The sequence below is a fragment of the Macaca fascicularis genome, chromosome 15 (genome assembly GCF_037993035.2).
Source record: "Macaca fascicularis isolate 582-1 chromosome 15, T2T-MFA8v1.1".
Lineage (NCBI taxonomy): Eukaryota > Metazoa > Chordata > Mammalia > Primates > Cercopithecidae > Macaca > Macaca fascicularis.
In genome coordinates this window covers 123,800,213-123,824,652 of record NC_088389.1, presented here as the reverse complement: position 1 = coordinate 123,824,652, position 24,440 = coordinate 123,800,213, and the positions used below count along the sequence as shown (strand labels likewise).

Genomic DNA, 24,440 nt, shown 5'->3' with positions numbered 1-24,440 from the left:
TCCTTGTTCCAGCCACAGGATCGCTGGAGCCCCAGCACCCTCTCCCTTCCTCTTTCCTTAATGCCCAAGCCTGCACCTACTGGGGCTTTAGGAGCGGGTGGACAGACCCAACCTGGAGCTAAGGGTTGGATTGCAGCCGAGTCCCTGCTGAGAGTGACCTGGAGCAAGCTGTGCTGCTCTCTCACCTACAGCAATTGCAGCTAAGAGACCAGAGCCACCGGAAGGAAGGAGCACCTGATTGTCAGGGAGCTGAGCAGGACCCTTGACATGCGCGCGCTCCTGCTGCTGAGACTCTGCTGTTCAGAAGCCTGTCCCTCTCCCCTCTTAAAGCCAGAGGACTGTCCCCGTCAGTTTGCTATTCTCAAGTGGGGTGGACCTGCCCCTTGGGAGAGGGAAGAAAAGTGCATGGTTGTCACGGTGGGAGAGGCACTGCCTAGCAATGGGTGGTGGAAGCTGGTGGGCCTGGAAGGTGTTCCTCCACAACGCTGTCCCTCTGCCAGGCATGTGCGATCCAGAGTGGGTGAGACTTGTTCCCGTCACAGGCAGGGTCCTCAGTGGAATCGTGTTTTTGAAAGACCGAGACGTCCGGGCGCCCCCATCTTCCCACAGCACAGAGACGGGCTGGGGGGCCCGCCACCGGAAGGCTGGCGCAGAGGGACTCAGCCGCAGGCCCGAAACAGCGGGCCACCGTCAGGGACGGGCGAGTGGGGGTAGGAAGAGGCCCTGGAGTGAGTGATACTGGCTTCACTTCCTTCAAACTCTGAAAGCCCGCCCCATAAAAAGGGGTGAATTCGGCTGAGGTCTGAACAGCCAGGACCAGGAGAGCTCTCAGGGTGTTAGTTGGAGAAACTGGCTCGGCTCGGACTTTGCTGGCACTCGAGCTCCCGGGGTCTGCTCGGTCCCTCTCGGGACACACGGGTCTCTGCTGGGCCCGGCGCTGGCCTCGCACACAGAACGGGCTTCACGGCGCAGGCTCAGCCGCCGGGAGGAAAAAGCAGGGAGTAGGCCTCACCCACACGGACACGCCCCGCGGGCTGCGCACGCACCTGGGCCTGCGCGGTGGCGGACCAGGAAGCGCCACGCAAGGCCCCGCCCCGCCCTTCCACAGGAAGGAAACGCGCCCCCGGGCGAGCGCCAGCCCCTCCCTTGAGCGGGATCGCCGCGGCTCTCCTGGCCGCCTCCGGCGCCGTTAGCCCACCATCCGCCGCTAGGGGGCAGCACGGGACGCTTTCCCCAGGCGTTCGGCGGACCTGGGTACGGGGACCTCATATCAGGCTGCAGAGAAGAGCCGTCAATCAAAAGGATAGCATGAAAAACGGACTGTATTTCTAACATCCAGCTTTTAAAACGTGGTGGAGTCAAATTTATTGCTTCCTCGGGGCTTAAAAAAACCTTTTCTGTAAGTCTGCTTCATCAGAATTTTTTTTTTAATCCCCTTGGTTGCTTGAAATTTAGCTATCAAACAAATTAATCATATATTAATGTTCCTCTAAGCCGGAAACCTGGAATTACTTTGAAAAGGTAAAATATTTTTAAACTTTGGTTTTCCGATCTTTTCAGTAGTTGTTTCGATTTGAATTAAACCTCGGTAAAATTAGCTTTTACAAGTGAATTTAAAAGCCACGCCATACTTTATACTAAAAGAATAAAGATTTTTATTAAGCATTGTAAGTTGCATTCAATAGCCTTCAGATACACCACACCACAATCCATCGACAGTCAGTCAAACCCAACAGCAGTTCATTCTTGCACAATCCATGAGTTAGGGCAAAACTCCCTTCAACTTACAGTAAGATCCTACTTAGCTCTTGCGGGCAGGGGTTGGGGAATTACACCTCATTTCTGATCACTAATGTGATGAAGAGCATCAGAAGTATATGAAAACGATAAGAAGTGATTCTGATTTCAAAGTACATTGTTTGGAAACATTAACAAAAACATCAAAATGATAGAAGTATACCTGCTTCTACTAAATTCTTGATGGGAAAGTTCTCAAGAACAAGCAATTTGTTTCCTGCTACAGAAGGGGGGGGTGGTTTTTTTTTGTTTTTTAAGATCAAAGGGTTTTTTTTCACAGAATTTCATATTTGCTAATATGAAGGCATAAAACAGCAACAAAGAACAATAATGCATACAGCAGTGAATACACCAGGGTAATGTTGATATTCGAAACGGCTAGATAATTTTTGGGGGGCTTTAGAATAAATGCAACAGAGGTCAATAATCACAAAATTTTAAGGTTAGAGCAAGATCAGTCAATGACTAAACAGAGTTAACATCTTTTATAGGACTATTACTGATTATTAGCATTTTTGTTTTGCAAATGGGCACATACTGGTAAGAATGGAAGAAAGGACGATAACATGCATATTAACTACACACTTTAAAAATTATGAACCATGCAGAAGTTTAGCTCAAGTAGTAGTACTAATGGTCTACATCCGATTCAAAACCACATAGTTCATTGATCACAGATGCATGGTATTAGTCACGAAAGTTTCAGAACACATTGTGTTGATTTTGAAAGGTCATTTGCATCTTCTAAGATTTCAACTTTATCTCCATTTAACTTGCTTGTAAAGTATGTATGATGTATTGTATATTTAAAATCAGCAGAACGGCAATATTACTCTATAATTTTTTAGTTCTGATAGTTGCACTTTTTTTTTTTAACACAAAAGAACCACATCAACAGTGATGAAATTTAAGAAAGAAAAACTGTGGTTGTGCCTTATTTCTTTCATAATCATAAAAATCAAAGCCTTAAAGAAAGCTTCATTGTGAAACAGTAATGCAAAATCAAATATAATGGCATACATATGGTGCCAAATGCTAAAAATTATATTTTAAGCTATATATACTTAAAGACTGCCAAAATTTGTTTTCTTTATAGTTCAAGAAACACAACTATAGGCTTTTGTCATAACCAGTTTAAACTTTATGTGTACTTCATTTTAAGTGCGGGAGTCAAATGCTCTTCATTTTCTTTCTCTTTTTTGTTTTATTGTAGCATTTTGACTACAACTGGTTAAAACTAAAAATGTGTTGTTTAAATCTCTGATATCAAAGAGGGATCTGAATTTCCAAAGTCCTCATTTTTCTCTTACGGAAAGGACAAAATGTACATAACTGCAGGCTCTCTTTCTCTCCAGATATTCCTAAATCCTTACCCTTCCAGCATCCTTCACCCTCTATAAAAAATAAGTTTACTCTTCTTTATTTAAGACAGCTGCCTCCAGAGCAGCTTCTCTGCGGCAAGCGCTGTCTGTACTTAGTGCATTTAAATGAGGATTTGTATTGCACGTTTTAGAGTCATTATTCAAGGCACTTTCAGAGTGGCTGGGGGCCCTGGCGTCACCCGTGCTCCCGTTCATCTGGGGAGCCGGCTTCTCCTCGGCCATCACTCCGTTTTCAGCCAGGGACCCGTCTGAAGACATAGCAGAGGACTTCGATTCCCCAGATTTTGACTTAAGTTCTTTGGCCACTTCTTCTGCTGAAGCAGCGTAAGGAGGTCTGCCCTGTTTAAAATGAAGGACAACAAATGAGAAGGTGGTTTCTGATAAACAGTAGAGAGAGGATGCAAATGTTGGCCTAATGACACTCTGAAGATTCAACAGCAGACACTGCCCAGCTGGGTCCCTCTCACCCTGTCTTTGCTTTGACTTTTGGGCGGCAGACGCTCTACCTGTCTCTGTCAGTTCCCTCCACGGCCCCTTCTCTCAACTCTCTGTAGTTAATATCCTGAAAATGAGGGAGATTCCCCCTTCAGGAGATCTGTCTAATCCTTTGAATGGCACCAAATTGTTTAAAGTAACAAACGCCCCTCAATAAGTCTTCTCTGAAACTGCGACTGTTCCCACCGCCACAAAACAAACAGGGTCTCCCACATCTGCCTGTGACATGCAGTAGTGCACATACCCCATTTCTACTGGGGAACTATACTCATTGCTAGGGAACCTCAACAAGAAATCTGCACTGATAAGCACCACGTTTTGTGAAATAGCTCTTCTGAATGGGCCTTCCCCGCTCCTCTGAATAGATTTAAAAATAATTCTCTGAAAAAAAAAATGGTCCTTGAGACTAATCCAGCCCATTTTCTGAAAGACATGGCTCTCTGTGAAGGCCGTGAAGACACATCTTGAATTGTTTTTATCATTAGACCAGGCTCAAGCTTGGCATGTGATACGGTGGCTCTGTTTCCTCTCCGTGACGGGCCTGTCCCATACACCGTAGGGTGTCTAGCAGCATCCCTAGGCTTCACTCATTAAAAGCCAGTGCCCCACACCAAGTCGTGACAATCAGCGTCTCCAAATGTCCCTTGGGGGCCAATCACCAGGGCTGAGAGCCACTGTCATAGACTGACTCGGTGCTGAAGAAAATATGGATGGTTTTCACCTTCAAACGGTCATTTTACAGACAAGAACAGAAATCTTCCAGCTCTCGTCATCGCATCCCCTTCCCAATAAAGATGGTGGTAACTTCCAGCATCTTCTAGGCCTCCTATTCTGAAAACCAGGGTATTTGCCTTGTTGATGACAAAATCCATTCACTCAACCAGATGGAGATGTGACCCTTGCCTAAGGAATGACCTCCATAAACCAAGGGTCCCCACATACTCTCCTACAACAGCCTCTATTTTAGCTTCCAACCCTAAAATTTCAGAAATACTAACACACCTTCTCCATGAATCAATGCAATCATTTTCTTTGAACCTTGAGACAAGTAATACAAAACATAAAAATATAGCAGGACTGCTGGGCACGGTGGCTCACGCCTGTAATCCCAGCACTTTGGGAGGCCAAGGCAGGCAGATCACCTGAGGTCAGGAGTTCAAGACCAACCTGGCCAAAATGGTGACACTCCAACTCTACTAAAAATACAAAAATTAGCCAGGCGTGGTGGCACGCACCTATAGTCCCAGCTACTCGGGGAAGCTGAGGCATGAGAATCGCTTGAACCCAGGACGTAGAGGTTGCAGTGAACGACGACTGTGCCACTGCACTCCAGCCTGGGCAACAGAGCAAGACTCCATCTCAAAAAAAAAAAAAGAAACTGAAAGTAGCTGTTCCAGCTCCGTCAGGGCCAGGCAATGCCTAAGGTGAGCCCAGCCCATCGTGTCACACCAGGCGGGAAGCCACCAGAGACACAGGGTCATGGCAAAGGGGAGAGACCACCTGAAGAGGCACTCAACAGCAAAATGATCTGGGCTCTAGGAAATGGACATTTGGTGAGCAGCTGTGTGCCAGTTACTGTGTTAGATGCTTGACAGCTAAAGCATTACCCTCACAGCCCTTCTGTCTGAGCACAGGCACTAGAAGTGCAAGCTCAGACAGGAGACATCCCTGAGGGCCCTGAACTGGCACAAACATCATGTTGTCTTCTTACCTGAATTGCTGCCTGGTTTTTGTAACCTCTGCCACAGTACCTTCCACCTCTTCCAAATGTTCTAATCACTGGGGTGGAAATAACTCCTCTTGGACGCCTAAATGAATTAAAAAGGACAACAGTAAACACTTAAATCTGTTACAGACATTTAAGATAGTATCAAATGACTTTGAAGCCATCCAGTCTTACACTTTATGAAGCACTGAATTAACCCATTGATGCCGGAAGTTGCCATTTTTTGAATTTTTGCAATCAGACTTTGGTATGACTTTGAGCAGTAGGACATAAATAACTCCCACATGCTTCACGTTCCAATAATGGAACACTAGGTGTAAACAGATTAAGTATGATTATAGGGAAGATTTATTCCAAACAATCAATCTTATTTTTTTGGTTCATATCCAATACATTTGCAGTCAAATGCTCTACCCCGGAGCTACATCCCCCATATCCAATGTATTTGATTTGAAAACTAATACTTTAAAAATGCTACTTCAAAAAAATTGCTAAGGCACCTGGTTAATTGAAAATTGCATGGTTAATTATTTAATAATGGTTAATTAAATAATTACATAATACTATAAATGGGATCCTATGCAAACATTATAAATGATGTTAAAGGCCGTGTGCAGTGGCTCACACCTGTAATCTCAGCACTTTGCGAGGCTGAGGCGGGTGGACTGGTTGAGCTCATGAGTTCAAGACCAACCTGGGCAACAGGACGAAACTGTCTTTACCAAAAATACAAAAATTAGCCAGACATGGTGGCACATGACTGTGGTCCCAGCTACTCGGGAGGCTGAAGTGGGAGGATCGCTGGAGCCCAGAAAGTCAAGGCTACACTGAACTGTGATTGTGCCACTGCAGTCTAGCCTGGGTGACAGTGAGACCCCATCTTAAATAAATAAATAAAAACTAAATAATTAAATAAATGCAAACGATATTAAAGAATGTATCTAACGATATAAAAATGTTCCTACTAAACTTCCAAGTCAAAAAAGCAAGTTAGAAGTTGTTTTCGTTATTTATACAAAAGACATTTTCGTGGCCCAGAACTTACCCTCTAGCTGGTCCTCCGACAGAAACCACCTGCAGGGGGAAGGGCCCCCGGCCCCCACGGCCCCGCCTGCTCCCGGCCCAGTGGCCAACCACAGTGCCAGCTATTTCTAGTTTGCCTCCCTGAGAAGGTATAGGTTGGACTCCTGCACAAAAAATATATGAAAAGACAAAATCTTTACAATCACAGAATTAAGAATAGCAAAAAGATAAAAGCAAGAAACTTCTTTCCAGTTTTGGTTTATATTTACTATGAAGCTACTTTCTCCTGTTTTGTACAATTTTTTATTATGTAGTGTATCTATGTGCACACTGTTTGACTTAAAACGATTGTGAAGAACCCATGACAACTGAATTAGGTTACAACTGCAAATGTGCAAGCCTTTTTAGATAGAAACAGATTCACTAAAGTGTTGTCATCAGGTGCGTTTGGCATGCCTTCTATACTACCAAGATGGAAATCTGCAAACTCAGAATGTTTTTCTCTTTAGGCAAATACTTCCAGGTTTACTACCTTAACCGAACATCATAGAATCAATAAACATAGCCTGTATTTCTTATTGTATTTTTAAATTAGAATTTCCATAAGCAAAGTCACAAATAGAAATTTACTAACTTCTTTTGATTACTGCAAATCGTAAACTTTCTGACCTAAGAAAATTCTCTAATTGCTAATTAGCAGCAAAACTTCTGATTAAAAACAAAAAAATAAGCAAATAAAACCAGACCCCCAAGCATCTTGTTTTCTGACAGTGGAAATGGATAATAATAAGCTATCATCTTGGTGTTAGCTGTGGCAATTCAGCAGTGTCCAACAGAAACCTACAACAAGCCTTATATTTTCTTGTAGCCACATGAAAAATGTACAAAGAAACAGAGAAAAGAAGTTTTAATAATGTATTTATTTAACTCAGTGTATCAAAAATAACACTATTTCAACACGTAGTCAAGATTTTTTTTTTTTTTTTGAAACAGGGTCTCGCTCTGTCACCCAGGCTGGAGTGCAGTGGCGCAATCATGGCTCACTGCAGCCTTGACCTCCCAGCTCAAGCGATCTTCCCACCTCAGCCTCCTGAGTAGCTGGGACTACAGGTGTGCACCACCACACCTGGCTAATTTTTAAAATTTTTTGTAGAGGCAGGGGTCTCACTATATTGCCCAAGCTGGTATTGAACTCCTGCCTCAAGCAATTCTCTCTCCTTGGCCTCCCAAAGTGCTGGGATTACAGGCATGAGCCACTGTGCCTGGCCCAAGATAAAAAAATGATGAGCTATTTTAGTCTGCTTCCCATTTTAAGTTTTAAAATCTGATATATATTTTACACATTCTAGCCAGAGCTGAAGTGCTCAACAGAGCAGTGGCCAGCAGCTACTATACTAGGCAGTGCAAATCTGAGTTCCAGACACAATTTTAAGAAAATTAGGAAGCAGGTTCCTTTTATCATTCCAGTCTAAAAATTCACTTCTTGCCCTACACTATCCACAGTGCAATCTCCCCTCTCCCTCCATCTTTGATCCCAACTACGGGCCAGCCTCAGTTTCAAGGCACTAGAAGGAGCTGAAGCAAATCAAGAAGCAGAGAGGAAACATGGCTGCGAGCTGCGTAAGGAGCAGTCACAGAGCAGAGTAGCACCCTGCAGGAGGCCTGTTTGCAGACAGAGGAGGCAGAGAAGCATGCAGCTGCACCAGGGAAAGGAGAGGCGACCTGCAGACAGAGGGGGTGACCCACGGCCAAATCTGCAAGAGTCACCTTCCCGCACAGTTCCCTTGCTGGCCTCCCTAACTATCCCATGTAATTGAGTTGGAAAAACATTGTTAATCAAGAGAGAAAGGCTTGCCCATCCTCAATGTGACTCCAAAATCACATCTGAACAGTCAGTCCTGTTATGTGACTTGATGGGCAGATTTAGATCTGCAGTCCCAAAATGCGGGATGAGGTCAAAGACACAGGTGACTGGCTTCCGATTACAGCCCCGTCACAGGACACTGCTTCCTGTGCTAAATGTTAAGACCCTTTTCTCCTTTGCAAGTCGAATACAAATGCAAAGAGAAGCACTGGGAATCTACAGTAAACTGCCTTGTTTATATTCCCAACATTAGATCTTTGTTTACAAATGTTTCTGCGAAACAAACTGCGACAGACTTTTTATGTCAGGAATTCTGTGACCATTAGAATGTTCTATACAAGCATGATAATCTTTACCAAAAGATGGCTGCTTGGGAAAGAAACGCCACTATTAGTCAGCAGCTCATCCTATGAACACGAGGCGATGGTCAGGTTACCCAGGTGCACAGAAAGGTTCTGTTCTAGGTGGACACTCAGTGGTCTACCCTGAAAGGAGAGACTGGCCACAGCAGGGCCGCTGCCGAGCCCTGAGAGCAGAGAGTCTCAGGAGGAGCGGTCAGTGAGGGCCAGAGCGGGGACCCAGAAGAAAGGCCGTTCTGCTGGAGGAAGGGCTCATGAGGACAGTAGAGGAAGGAAGGCGCCAGACGATGGAGCGAAGGAAGTGCTGGCAGGCAGAAGCTCTGGGAAGGGGTGGGTATAATTACCGCCCTGGGACTTGCTAGTCCTGCTGCTGTCACTGCCTGAGAAGGCTCCGCAGTGTCCCGATGCTGCCGCCACACGGAAGGCACGGTAAGGGCCTGTTGCTACCGTTTCCCCATAGGGGCCTCCAAAGCCACAGACGCCTGTGGGACCCGGGGTAGAGAGAGAGGGGAGAAGTGTAAGGGACAGGACTCAGGGCCCTGCTGGATATTCGGGCAGAGTGGCCCCTGCCTCCTCCGGCTGCCATGGAGGGGTCTCCTGGCCCCTCTTGTCACCTCACTGTCCTGTGCCCATGGTCCCTGGGGACCAGCATTGTAAGGCCACCCTCCCTGCAGCAGGTCGTTCAACAGGGCACTGGCATGGGGCTCAGGATGCGCCCTGGGAGATGAGTCCTGGAAAATGGCTCTCTCTGCCCTGGGTGGGCTTATTTTCCCTTATACATGAGAAAAAAATATATCTTAAAATGTGAGCAGAGTTTTCAGCTTGACTGACAGATTTGACGATGCAGCTTTTGCATTCGCAGCAGCAGGTCCCTCTCCCCTATCTCCAGGATCAAACTTGCTCCTCACGGACTTGAAGAACTGCTGCTGCGGGACCTCCAAGACCAACAGTGACAAGGTCAACACAGCAGATGGGCTTGCCTATAAGGGCTGCACGTTCTTTACAGGAAAATGGCATCTGTTACCCACAGGATCACGTCCCAGTCAACTCACCTGCAAAGCCTCTGCCCCTGCCCTGAGAGGGTGGGACAGGCCCAAAGTGCCGCGGGTACGCAGAGGCGGGGTAGAAGGGCAGGGCAGGAGGCGGCGGGAAAGGGAGCGTGTGGCTCTGCCGGGAGAAGCTGAGCCCCTCGAGGACACTCTGGCGCATCTTCTCTACCTTGGCAGCCTGATCAGCCTGGAAGTCAAGGACCAGCATGTGAAAATGCCATCCACAGGGGGTTTTAATTGAATTTAAATGAGCACTATAGAAATAAGATCTATCAACTGTACAGTGGGTTCCCTTTATTCATGAATTCTACATCTGCACATTCACCTACTTGCTAATGTTTCTTTGTAACCACAAAAATCAATACTCACGGCAGTTTTCTGGTCATCTGCAGACTTGTGCAGAGCACAGCAAAAAGTTTTGTTGCCTGATGCGCTGACCCCAGCTGAGGTCAAACAAGAGAACGCTTGCCTTCTTGTTTCAGCTCATACTGAAAACAAGAATCCTTTTCACAGTTTATTAGGTGCCACGTGTTTCACATTTTTGTCCTTTTTTGTTGGTGGTTTCACTGTTTAAAATGCTCCCCGGCTGGGTGCGGTGGCTCACGCCTGTAATCCCGGCACTTTGGGAGGCCAACGGGGGTGGATTGCTTGAGGTCAGGAGTTCAAGACCAGCCTGACCAACACAGCAAAACACTGTCTCTACCCAAAATACCAAAATTAGCTGAGCATGGTGGCAGGCACCTGTAACTCCAGCTACTTGGGAGGCTGAAGCAGGAGAATCACTTGAACCTGGGAGGGGGAGGTTGCAGTGAATCGAGACCGTACCACGGCACTCCAGCCTGGGCAACAAGAGCGAAACTCCGTGTCAAAATAAATAAATAAATAAACAAATAATGCTGAAGTGCTGTCTGGTGTTCCCAAATGCACAAGGAGGCAGTAATGTGCCTTACAGAGAAAATACATGTTACAGAAGCTACTGGCTGTGAGTTCAATAATAACGAGTCAACAATCCATACTATATAAGGTGTCTTTAAACCAAAATGCACATGCAATAAGATTATATAGATTGGTTGACAAAAATATATGTCCAGAGCCTTGAAGGAACCCAGCGCCTTGTATTTCCCCTAGGAGCAATGGTTCAGTATTGACTCATTTGGCATTTGAGGTGAATTTTAGAACATTACTACCACAAATAAGGAGAAACCATGTTATATCAGGAGCTTGGCTCATCCTGGGTACTGAAGTGACATTTAGTGACACTCAGCACCAGGCCCAACCTAAAACAGAATCTTGAAACACAGGATGATAAATACGGTACAAAAGATGACAGATTTGGCCAATGAGCTTTATTTCGCTGCAGTTAAAGGCAGCCACCCGGCCCCAGCATACCTGACCATCACAGAGGTCGACGAGGGGGGTCTTTTCCCGGCTGGCTTTGAGGAGTTTGGACTGGAAGAGCTTGCCATCAAAATACATCCAAGGACAACAGTGTTCCCAGGGGATTGGCTGTCCACATGCATCATTTGCAAACAAGGCCATGTCTACTCCACTCATGAAGAGAGCTGATAGCTGAATTCCTCGGGGATCTAGGTTCTCAATCTTTAAATTGAAAAGAGTAATTTCTATGGAATAAGAGTACTACAGTATTAAATTCTTCCAATGTCTTACTAAAACTCTCCAAAGTTAACAGAATATCCCTCAACGAAACAGCACCACTAAGTAGTCCTATCATTACCTTATATTGACCTAACACTGGCCTCATTTGAACAGAAATACTTATGTAATTTAACACATTTGAATTTAAGAGAATATTTTATAAACATACTCAAGTATTTCAGGTTGAGTTTATAAAGCATTCTGCAGTGTAGGGTAACACTGCACTTAAGGCTGACATGTGACAAAATGAGCAATGATCTGTGTCTCCTTAGAGTCCAGAGCTCCACAATCTCTCTGTGAAGTAACACTTCACATTTCAGATCTGCACACAGGTAACGTATTAACAGAAAGAGTGTCAACACTGAACACTCTATTAAGATTCTGCATTTTCAAATAGTTACATTTAAAAATATTTGGTATAATTACATTCTAAAATAAATTTGTACTTTATGTTTACATTATTTTATATGTCAATGTTTTTAACTGCAACTTATCAGTAAGACTGCCAAAATGTCTTTTGGAGAAATGGATAGCTTATAAATGAAAGAAGACAACAAAAATATGGTTCTTGAACCATACATACTACTAGAATTTGCACAGACTTCTACTTCCCTCAGTGTTGAGAGCTGGGTGCCTACCTTCTGTACATAGAGCCCACGCTTCTAGTGTCTGATAAGCAGAGTAAGAAACACTAACATGAGTACAGTCAACTCTTGATCATCTGTGTGTGAAAGACCTAGTTTGTGGATTATCCAGGATAAAATTTTAGCTTTGCTCTGGCTTTTGTCTTCCGACTTTGGTGGCTTTTCAAGAATGCAATGTTTATGGGAGATCAATCTAAGCAATGCCTATATGTGGCAGGTTAAAGGGCCTTTTCATTAAAGAGAAAAAGGTCATTCTGGTGCCAAATGCTAATAAACTTATGATCACCTGCTGTTCTTGTTGTTTGTGTTAACATTCCCTATTATCAGCTAACACTGTTTCCCAACCTTTTTTTAAATTTTCACAATGCAGTTAACCTTCCAAACCTGGAGAAGTCTGTTCACCAATTTATAAAAGGTGTTTACACCTCTGGATCCTATTGTACATCACCAGCTCCTCCTTTTCCCATGTAGTTGTTGGGAAATGAACTAAAAAACGTTCCCTTGGGGGCAGGTAGGGCTGGGGTGATAGAATTAGATGCATTTTTATATTTACGTGCAAAGTGGAGGAACAGAGGTCATACTACAACAAAATGGAGAAAATGTACTTGATTCATTTAGACCCCAGCTACCCCCACCTCTGAGCTGCAGAAAGGGAGAATTCTCAAGGCAGAAAGAGGGAGCCGACCCTGCCAGAAAGCAGCCAAGCAGAGGTGTGGCCCATGAATAATAGGACAACCATCTCCTGGCCCCTTGCACTGCAGAAATGATGACCACAAATCCCTTCCCGTCAGGTGGGACCCCGCTGCTTCTAGCCCAGGGGCCTCTGTGCCCCCTCTCTGCCCTACGCCAGAGAACAGAGAAGCCAGGTCAAGGATTAGGGAGCGAAAATGTTGCTATAAAGTTTTTGCCTGGCTATCCAAATGTCCAAATGTCAAAACATAAAATGCCACCAACACCCTCTGTGAAAGCACATGCAGCACCACCCTAATGGTTTTTTGTTTGTTTGTTTGTTTGTTTTGAAACAGTCTCACTCTGTCATCCACGCTGGAGTGCAATGGCGCAATCCTGGCTCGCTGCAACCTCTGCCTCCCGGGTTCAAGCGAGTCTCCTGCCTCAGACTCCCTAGTAGCTGGGATTAAAGATGTGCACCACCATGCCTGGCTAATTTTTGTACTTTATTAGTAGAGTTGGGTTTTCACCATGTTGGCCAGGCTGGTCTCAAACTCGTAGCCTCATGTGATCTGCCTGCCTCGGCCTCCCAAAGTACTGGGATTACAGGCATGAGCCCCAGCGCCCAGCCCCTGCAGGTGTTTCTTAGGAACGGGCTGGTGATGATCACATCCAATGTAACTCAAAACCACTCATCTGCCAAATGGCTATCTGCATGCCAAACTTAAGAAACAGCAGCAGATGTACACGGCACAGAAGCACCCTAGTTAAAACTATTAATCTCCACATTTGCTGACAGGAAGAATATAGCAAGGCTACAGTGTGTGTGTGTGAGAGTGTGTGTGTGTGTGTGTGTGTGTGTGTGTGTATTAAATGGCCTTAACATTAAAGGATTATACTTTTAAGAATTTTTTAAAAGATATTTATAGTTTCAAGATAATTAACAGTTCAATTAGCATTAATCTAACAGAGAAAAGTTCTTAGAATAAGAGCTTGCATAAACAATCTGAATAAAATCTTCATTGCGGTGTAAATTTGCTTCCTTTGACAATTTTTTAAACTTACATTATGTGGTGTTTTTCTTTCCCTAAATGTTAGTTATATAAATAATAATATTTAATATTTATGGGGAACTTAAGAAATATGTATCAAGCGCTGCTTTTTCATTATCTCACTGCCATCTCTAAACAACAAAGAACACAGGCCCTCTAAAGAGTACTCCCTTGTACAGACGGGTCCCAGAGGGTTCAAGGTCACAGAGCTGGTAATTGGGAGAACCCAAATCTGAATGCTTGATTATAAAAATGGCTGCAATACTCACATTCTAACCTCATTCTATCAACTGAGATAAAATATTCAACATCATCCAAAGTTCCTCAACTAGAGAAATACAGACAAAAAATTCTGACTTTATAGGAAATACAAATATGGAAGTTAATCTCTCTGACCAATTAGCTCAAGAACCAAATTCCAGTAAAGTTACTTCGTCCAACATCTGATTACTGGGCAACAGACTCTTACTTCAATTTGTCATATTTACCTATATGCAAAATAATTCTTACACGTATCACAGACATGTTGCACGCCCCTAATACTGTCTTTAAAGCTCTTCATTTTCCATCTTTTATATTCTGCACTTGGCATGTGAAACTGTTAAAAGAATTTAAGGCAATTATAGGGATGTCAAGGCAAGGGAGAAAGATACTGGACAAATACTATAATGGTACAAAGTTCCTTCTCATCCTTTACCCACCCTCCTCAAAACACAGGGTCAGTGCTAATTTTACCTTAATTACATTCATGCTGGTAACCTAGGAGAAGGGCTTAAAAAATATAACAGGAAAAATGAGGGTCATCAATCACTGTCACAGGTATTCAAGGAGCCACATGGAACACTCTCAATTATTCATGGACATGGCGGACGAAGAAAGCATGGATGAGATGAAATTCTTAAAAATTCATTGTAACTAATGGTTTCAATGTCTTTTCCCACCAAACCTCCCATCAGAAAAAGCTAACAAGAGTCCTAACTGTCAGCACTGGGTTTTTCCTTCCTCTTTTCCTCCTCTGATGGCCAACCACAGAGTGGGTGATAAATGGGAGAAGAGAAACAGGGTCTGGGCAATCCACAAACTGGGTAGCAGGCCCAGACACACCAGTTAACATTCAAGAGTTGACTATATCACAAACCATGAAATGGTGTATTACAACAAAGCACTGTTGCTGCTTTTGATATTGCAAAAAATTTTAATGGTCAAACGAAAAGGCAATTTTAGAATTTAATTTTCTATCACTGAATTTTGGAACCCTCAGCTCTGCATAGGAATTTCTGTAGCATTTAAATAATGATCATTCCTATCAATTCTCAATCTGATGATAGCTGAGAGGATCTTCAATCTTAAAAAACAAAAAAGCAAATAACTGCCTTTCCCCCCAGCAAATGCTATTTTTCCTTATAGCTCTTTCAGAATTTATACTAATCATGAAAATGAAGCACTTAGGCTGCTCTTATTAAAGGGAACTGTCGACCTCCAGACAAGCAAGACCCAGAGGATCGATGAGTCAGACTGAAGTTTACTATACATACATATGTCTTTCTGAGCACATCTCTACAAATGTCCGGCTTTAGATGAAGAACCAGGAGAAAACCATGAAAGCACTAAGATCTCAAAAGAACCAAAATGAAAGCTTCGAGTGTGATTGTTTCTCAAAAGTTATATCCTATGTGTTGATCCAAAAATGAAAAGGATATGGGATATAAGATGAACTTTGAGTAAAAGTAACTTGATGGTGAATAAGGCTTAGTGGGCATACCTGATACCTGGCGGTCTGATTTTCAGAACTGGGATGTCAATACTGATGTAATAATCTATATAAGAGAAACAGGAGTAGAGGTAGAGGGATGGCACCACACTCTAGCAAAAGTATCTCCAACCCCCTGAAGCACAGTCTGTGACGAAGACGGTGGTGATGAGACAAACCAGGTGAGGACACGGGAAAGGACCTGACTTAGCACCAGCCACACTGCCTGACGGGGACACCTGACCAAACATTGAAAACAGAAACGTAAATTCAAAAACATTAAAAATAATAATTTCTGTCTAACAAACAGAAAAGCTTGATCTACAAAGTAAAGAATACAATTTGAAGTGAATTCTCCTAAGTTTTGGTTTTTTTACTTAGCTTATTTCTAAGTCATAAGAAGTCTCAGGTGAGCTCCACACAATTGAGGAGGGCCACTTAACATCAAATTACTCAATTTAACATGATAATTTAGGATAAACTAGAAATTTATTAAGCAACAACTATTGAATACTGAAAATCTATTAAGTGAGCCTAAAATTCCCCTCCATGAAAAGAATGCCTTCATAAAGAATGCCAAAAAGATCTAAAGGTGAAGGCAATTTTGTGGAAAGAGATTAACTGATTACAAATCAAACTCTATAAAACAAAACAAAATAAAACAAAACAAAAGAACTGATGGCAAAGAAAAAAACGAAACCCTATACTGAAAAGAAAAGGCTGATCTACTATTTTAACTAGCTTTGAAAAGTCTTGAACTTTCTAAAATTTAATATGGAAATTAGAAAGCAATTACAACCATGTGAACCAGGTAACTAATGAAAGTATATTGAAAAAGATATTCACACTGAAAAATTAGGTGACAACTTGGAGAAAAATCAATATTGTCAAAACAAAGAACAAAAGGAATTACTAAAAGGCAAAATTAAAAGGAATATGATGTTAAATGCTGACTTAAAAGGGGATAGAAATGATGATGTAACATCGTTCTTCAAGTGGTTTTTATAAGGGATTTTACACTAGTAGAGGGGCAAAGAATATTTTTTAGCGAAAACTAAAGTTGTAATTAGGAACAGTGAAATGAAATAAGAAAAAGAATCCTTGCTAGATGTTAGAAAATTCTTAAGATCAAGCCCTCTCAGGGTTTGGAATCCCCCCTAAAATATAAAAGGCAAGTTTATTTCATGATGTGATAAATAAGAATAAACATCCAATGGTAAACAAGGGGAAACCATTCTCTGACAAAGTGGGACTAATCATTTCCAAACTGGGGATAGCAAATCCATAACTAGAAAGGAATATTCCTTTTGCCATGAAGGCGATTGATCAAGTTCTTATCATATTAGTATTATTAGTTCAGTGGACTAAAGCAATTAAAGAATTAGCAATTCTGCCTGTTGAAAGTTAGCTGTATTACACCAAAATCCAAAGCGAGACTGTCCAAGACAATGCAATGAGGCTGACAAATTACCTTGAGCTCCTGGAGCTGATCAGGCTCGTAGAGTTTGGGGGACAGCGCCTGAGCCAGGAAGGCGTCCAGCTCCTGACGCCGCAGGATGCGTGCTCCCGGCCACTGCACCATGTACCTGGTGAGAGGCAGAAACGAAAGGCTGGTGATTACTGGGTGGTCGCCCGTCACATGGACAAGCCCAGTGGGAGGTTCTAGGTAAATTCCGGATGATGTGAGCTAAGAAGACTCATGTGATTTCTTATTCAGTTTTTCTACTTTTCTACTTTCATTTGATGATGCCATTACAAATGAAAACAGGATGATCAGAATGTTTTTACTTTAGAGTAATTAAAAACAGCATACTAAATTGTGGAGACTGAAAACTAGCTGGTCAGGGATTTTTGATACAACCTAACTCTTGTGAAGCATTTAAACCCTGAAAGCACATTCTAAGTACCAATTTTCAGGATTCATTCATTTCTTTGTTCAAGCCAGGATACCCAGGAGGCAGACTCTAGGTATAAATAAGAAAGACAAATCCAGAGATGAAAAGCAAAGACCATTGCCTGGCCACTCTGCAGCTGCAGGTCCGTGGAGCAGGTAAACAACCGAAGATGGGGTCGGTGACACAAGGTGAGTGGGAGTCAGACTCAAGAAAAGCAATGCGTAGGACCATCACTAGAACCACAGCAAAATGTGTGCACCCTGAAGTGGCTGCTAAAGGACAATCAATCTCCAAATCTTCAACTGGAACAGGTCCACATAGGAGTCTCCTTCCCTTCTCAGTAACAGCACTGCCTGAATCACAAACACCCTGGAGCACTGCACGAGGCACAACCCCAAGGAGTGTGTCTGGGTGTGAAAAAGTGAAGGGCTAACTATAATGACTTAGTCATAAACCTTTCTGAAGTCTAATGGTTCCTAGTTCTTTGCATTCAATAAACTTGAAGGATGACCTAATCAGGTTGCCAGCTGATCACTAAAAATAACTTCTGATGATAGATTACTATGTGATCTCTGGCAAATAATTCAAAAGGAGTTCAGAGAACCATGACATGCTTAACAAAGCTCTTTCCAATCCCATCTGCGAAGTCTGCTCAGTGCTTAAAATCTGAGTTAACAAAACCCAGGGTTAGAGTTGGTGCTGAGCACTAAGTCATTCTTGTATTAATTAATATTCATCCATGGGAACACAAACTAAGTAGGGGAGGTTCTAGACAGCTCATTGAGATATATTTTCAGTTGAAGCCCAAAGCGGAAAGTTTATGTGCTCACTAGGTGCCAAGGCATTGGTCTAAGCACCTCACACACTTTAACTCATCTACTGTTACAGAAATTCTGAGACAGGAATAATAATTATCCCAATTTAGAGAAGGGGAAACTGAGGCACAGAGAGCTTATATACATCATGGTCAAATTAATGTGGCAAAAGTAGGATGTAAATGCAATTTCAAGGTGAACAAACAGTGAATGTTACATTTCTATAGTAATTATATTTGATGAGATACATAAAAGAGTGATGTGAAAGTTTCATTTAATTAAACCATCAATATTTGCAATGACAAAAATCACATCCTTTGCAATTGATTGACTGCCACAAATCTTAAATACAATGGTCTTACTGAGGTTTTTTTTATTGTTTTGTTTTGTTTTGTTTGAGATGGAGTCTTGCTCTGTGGTCCAGGCTGGAGTGCGGTGGCATGATCTCAGCTCACTGCAACCTCGCCTTCTGGGTTCAAGTGATTCTCCTGCCTCAGCCTCCCAAGTAGCTGGGACTATAGGCACACGCCACCCCACCTGGCTAATTTTTGTATTTTTAGTAGAGACAGGGTTTCACTATGTTGGCCAGGCTGGTCTCAAACTCCTGACCTCGGGTGATCCACCCGCCTCGGCCTCCCAAAGTGCTAGGATTACAGGCCTGGTCTTACTGAGTTTTAATCAGGGCTGGATGCAAGAAACAGCAAATATGAAGAAGGTCCCCTCCTCCCATTTTTGTCTCAAAAAGATTATATGCAATGTTTTTTGCCTTAAATATCTATGTTTTATGTTCCTTTTATTTTCATTTCTTTTTATGTTTTAAATTGAGGTAAAATACACATACAATTTACCATTTAAGCCATTTTTAAGTGTACAGTTCAGTGGCATTAAGCACATTCACAACGCTGTGCGACCATGACCATCATCTATCCACAGAACTCCTTTCATCTTCCCAAACTGAAACTGTTCCCCTTACACAACAACTCCCCAGTCTTCCCTACCTCAGCCCCTGGCTATTGGTTCCTTTTACAATTTTGTAATCCCAGCACTCTGGGAGGCCGAGGCGAGCGGATCACGAGGCGGGCGGATCACGAGGTCAGGAGATCCAGATCATCCTGGCCAACGTGGTGAAACCCCGTCTCTACTAAAAATACAAAAACAAAAAAACCAGCCGGGCGAGGTGGCGGGCGCCTGTAGTCCCAGCTACTTAGGAGGCTGAGGCAGGGAATGGCGTGAACCCGGGAGGCGGAGCTAGCAGTGAGCCGAGATGGCGCCACTGCACTCCAGCCTGGGCAACAGAGACTCCGTCTCAAAAAAAAAGAAATTTTTTTTTTTTTTGAATCAGAAAAAGACTGTCTTGCAGACAGATTGGTTCTCTCAAGATCTTTCCTGGTTTTCCTGGCAGCTAAGACTCTCAGAACTCAACTTCGCCAGGACAGCAAACAATTTTGTTGGTCAGACTACCTGCTATTTCCTCCATCTGGTGTTCTATAACAGAGTTAGTGTTTAGACCCTTTTCATCGTAGGTCCTCTGAACACCTTGCTGGATACAGAGTATGAATTACTAGATACATACATACATATACATATATAAAATACCAAAACACAGAGATCCTGGTTAAGAGTCAAGGTAAGAGCGGCTGAGAACTTAACTCTTGGTCAGCTTCTCTATTTGTGCTATTCCTACCTGTGCATTTAGAATGTTTTCAGATCCCTTTTACACTACTAAATCTACCTATGATATTTCTGGAAATTTTTTCTCTCCATGTTCTTTTCCGTGCAATCAAGCAGATTATGAAAGTTATTTAATGGGCTAATATAGCCAGCTATAGGGCCTCAGGGAGTTGTGCAACCTCCCGCAGCCTTCGTTTCCTTACCACAGAAGGGTGGGGGCAGCATAAATTGTTCTGGAGCTCTCCTAAGGCTGAATGACCTTGACCCTATCTCCTCTCGCTGCTCTTTACAAGCATGGAAGCTGGGGTGAACCCAGAGCTCCAAAAGGACAGAAGCAGGCCTCAGCCAGCACAGGCTGCCTGCTGCATCACCCAGGCTGACCTCCAACCACCCAGGTCGCACCTCTAGAGCACACACTGACGGCGCCAACATCGCTCTGGAGCCTTATGCCCTCCATCCCTGTTACTGTATTTACTGATTTAAGTCAAGTTTTTCTAAAACCTAACCCAGTCTGCATCTTTGTGTCTGCCATATTGCTCCTACAAGAACATAAGCTGCTGCTTTTGGACAAGAGCCTTGTCTATTTTATCCATGCTGCAACCCCAACAAAGACCTGCTCTGCTCTGTGCCCTCAGCCTGCACCCTCACACAGCAGCCACCTCTGCTCAGACTCCATCCCCCGTCTCTGCTATCAGGGATTCTAGAGATTTGACTGATGTTCTTCCGCTGCCCATCCCAATTGCTGCCCTAGTATAACATTTAAAATACATGTATGCCCAAACTCTACCTTAACCAAGTGATCGATGTTAACATCACTAGTAAAAGCAAAAACTAAACTGCCTTAGGGAGCAATAAGAAGACCACCATACCCCTTCTGTGGGGTTCCATCCCAAATGCATCACCTGACTCTAATCATGAAGAAACATGTGTCCAGAAGAAATTGACAATAGTCTACAAAGGAATAAAAAAAATTATAGCCATGAGCTGGCTACCTGTGTTTGTAAAGAGAAGGTTACTGGAGCATGGTCGTACCCATTCATTTCTGTCTTGCTGACGGCCATCTCAACAACGCTGAGGAGATGGCTCAGGTGTTTCCAGGATCACTGCTGAGAAAGGGCCAGCACTCCGCTGCCAGGCCCCAGGCATCGAGAGGAGCAAACAGAAGAGTGGGCTGGGAGGCAATGCCATGAGGACCAGCTGCATGCATGGCCTCTTCCCTGTCCGTGCATCTCAGTGCTCACACACAGCAGGCCACGAGGCACCAGCCACAGGAGGAGCAGAGTAAATACAGCAGATGGGACGGCATCAAGAGTCTGAGCATGAACTTAAACACAAAGCTGAAACGATGTGACCCTAGCCTCCTACAGTGCAATAGCAGCTCATCCTCTGCCACAGCTGCGGGGCCCCAGAGTGTGTCCTCACTCAAGGTCCCAGTATGTACCTTAGGTCAAGTATATGGTGGCCAGTCAGGTGCTCTGCTAGATTAAAGGCCATGTATCACACTAAACTTGGAAGAGAAAAATAAAAAAAAAAATCAAATTCATTATTGCTAATTTGATCTCACAGAATCCAAAGTCTTAAACTTTCTATGAATATAATATTGTTATTGATAGAAACATATCCTTAATTGAATGTGCCATCAGAGGAAACCAGAAGCCTCTAAAAACAAAAATAAAGAAGGAATCAGCTGGGCACAATGGCTCATGTCTGTAATTCCAGGACTTTGGGAGGCCGAGGTGGGCGGATCACCTGAGGTCAGGAGTTCAAGACCAGCCTGACCAACATGGTGAAACTCCGTCTCTACTAAAAATACAAAAAATTAGCCGAGCATGGTGGTGCATGCCTGTAATCCCAGCTACTTGGGAGGCTGAGGCAGGAGAATCACGTGAACCCAGGAGGTGGAGGTTGCAGTGAGCCATGATCACGCCATTGCACTCCAGCCTGGGCGACAAGAGCAAAAAACTCCATCTCAAAAACAAAATTAAAAAAAGGAGTCTTTCCCATCAGTCAGTCTTCAATGGAAATCACGTTCAGCTGACACACTGTGATCTAAGTCAATCTCCATTTAATTGAGTCTTCCTAAGTAAGTTATTGGCCTTAACATTTGTTATCAATTTAAGAACCACCAGGAAATAAAAACATGAATAAGCTCTGTCCCTCCCTTCCTGAAGTCAGGTAGTTGGGACCCAGTGGGAGGGATGGTCAGTCGTGCCTACAAAAGCAGTGCCAGCCCAGAGGGTGAGACGGCCCCCAAAAGAAGCAGGGGCAATGAGGACTGCGCCACACAGGGATCCTGACCACGTAAGGGGCCATGGGGCTTCCCAGCCAAGCCTCTCACTGCCAGAGTCAGAAGCTAAGAATGTAGCAGGATGCTAGACCGTACCCTAGGAACACGGGGAGGGACACTGGACTGTGCCAGCTTGGGAGGACCGGGGTGAATCCACTGTTTTCAATGAGATACAGGAATACGCAGCAGCAATGTTAGGGTGGATCCTCCCATGCTGCACTGGGAGGGCCAGGGCGGCAAAGTTCCCGCAGCACGGAACCTCCGACTCTGAGAGCCTGGCTTCTAAATGCCATCCCCTACTGGGAGGAACTGGGGCTGCTTGGAGAAATGGGGATCCCAGGACTGAGGCAGGGAGACACAGGGGCAAGCAGAACATCTGTGGAGAAGAAAGGAGGTGCTCAGAGAAGATGATGAAGGCCAGTTTGCAAGGTGACAAAGGGAACATCAAAACAGATGATGGTGCAGTGAGCTGAAGGCCCCTAGAGAAACAGGAGGCTCTGAGTCCATGCTGATAAAAATGTGCTGGCTCTCTGAGGAGTGAAACCTTTACAGGGCCTCCAAGCACTTCCACATGAGATGGTTACAAAAGGTGAGAGCAGCTCCACATGGAGAAGCCACAGTCACCCTGCACCAAACCCTCAGAACCAGTGTCCTGCCTAACGGGACAGAAGGAGGTGTGCATCCCCAGGCAGGGCATCACTCCTGAAAGCAGAGACAACCTGGAACAGGAACAGGTTCCTTGTCATAAAGGACACTGTTGGGACAACAAGCCTAACAGCTCTGAAGGGTGGAATGGACCATAGCATCACTGTGGATTGATTTTAATGGTTCTACGGTGGTTATGAAGTAAAATGCCATCAACTGTTAGAAAATCAGTAAAGTATTTAAGTTAAAAAAAAGTTTCTGTGTTGTACTTGCAACGTTTCTCTATGTTTGAGGTTCTTTTAAAACCAAACCAAACCAATCAACTCCAAAACCTAAGGAACATCCAGTATGCATCCCAACTCAATTGAACTTCAAAACATCAACAGTATCTACCCATACACCTGAGCTGTGGGCTGTGAGGGCAGAGACACAAAGACACCCCAGCAGCAGGACCACACCAGCACCCACACCTTGGTTTCCAGACACCTTTTTCATGACAAGGAACCAGGGCTGTTCTTTGGAGACATGGCTGACGCTGGGGCAGGGAAACACAAAAAGTGCCTGAACCATCTCGTAGGGCAAAAAAGCAAGGAAGCTCTCCCAGAACAAGAGGATGCTGTGTGTCACACGGGTCAACCTAAGAGAGCTCCCAAGGCCAGAGTGTGGGACAATGTAAGGATAAGGCAGGGCTGGATATAACCCCAAGTGAATTGATTATGACCCTCTAAAAAAAGGAAAGGAGCCCATACTGATATAAATACGGCATGTGCCACACTAACGTGTTGGTCAACAACGGACCACATATATAATGGTATAAGATTATAATACCATATTTTGACTGTACCTTTTTCACATTTAGATACACAAATACTGACCATCATGTTTGTGTAAATATACTCTATGATGTTTTACACAATGACAAAATCACCTAATGATACATTTCTCAAAATGTATCCCCATCATTAAGCAATGTGTGACTGTAAATGATTAAATAAATGAAGGGGGAAGAAGTGGCACATTTTCCCTACAGAAGAACTCCAAATAATATATAACAAGAATCCCCCTCTTATAGCCTTCAAAATCTTCAATATTTAAACAATAAACTATATTTAAAATCATTATATAATATTTACATACCATACATGCTTACGAAATATACCTATAAACATATTGTATCATATAAATTAAAATATATTTTGCATTTACATAACCTACACTTCTATCACATATATAAATATAGGATGAGGATCAATTTCAAGAGACAACATGATTGATCAGGAATAAACTTTACATCCTTTCTCGAACTCATCTGACACCGTGGTCACGGCCCTTACACCTGGCTGGGACCCAGGTCCCAGTTCCCATGCATGGCACCCACCGTAAGACGCAGCAGAGCACCATGAGGTGAGTGGGCACGTTGGCAGGGTTGAGCATGGCTGGGGTGTCCGACCTCATGCAGGCCAGGAAGGCCCTCATCCTGCGGTTCTTGTCTTCTACCGCCTTGCCCAACCACAGCCTCTTCAGGTTGGGGCAGGTCCACTCCCTGAAGGCAAGAGCTTCAACCAGTTCCGGGGTTTGGGGAGACTTCCCTTTGTAAGCTGCCCATTCTTTAATGATCACTGGTGAGACTACAGAAAAAAAAAAGCCAGAAAAGACACATT

The 24,440-nt window shown here is 43.8% G+C and overlaps 1 protein-coding gene across 11 annotated transcripts in view; it reads right to left on the bottom strand.

The window, feature by feature from the left end:
- Positions 1-1,631: 1,631 nt before the first annotated feature.
- The window catches only part of FAM120A (family with sequence similarity 120 member A), a 114,922-nt gene continuing 92,113 nt past the window's right edge, over positions 1,632-24,440 (bottom strand). For 3 of the 11 annotated variants that reach the window (XM_005582268.5, XM_045372947.3, XM_074017893.1), the window contains 8 exons: positions 24,158-24,407; positions 16,938-17,052; positions 11,085-11,294; positions 9,699-9,882; positions 8,991-9,128; positions 6,446-6,587; positions 5,386-5,482; positions 1,632-3,518 (listed from right to left, as the gene is read on the bottom strand). In XM_005582268.5, coding sequence (XP_005582325.4) covers positions 3,207-3,518; positions 5,386-5,482; positions 6,446-6,587; positions 8,991-9,128; positions 9,699-9,882; positions 11,085-11,294; positions 16,938-17,052; positions 24,158-24,407 — 1,448 coding nt within the window. In that variant the 3' untranslated portion in view covers positions 1,632-3,206. Of the gene's footprint in view, positions 3,519-5,385; positions 5,483-6,445; positions 6,588-8,643; positions 9,129-9,698; positions 9,883-11,084; positions 11,295-15,478; positions 15,534-16,937; positions 17,053-24,157; positions 24,408-24,440 lie in introns of all 11 variants that reach the window. The other 8 variants (XM_065531033.2, XM_074017891.1, XR_012424914.1 and 5 more) reach the window with 5 other exon arrangements.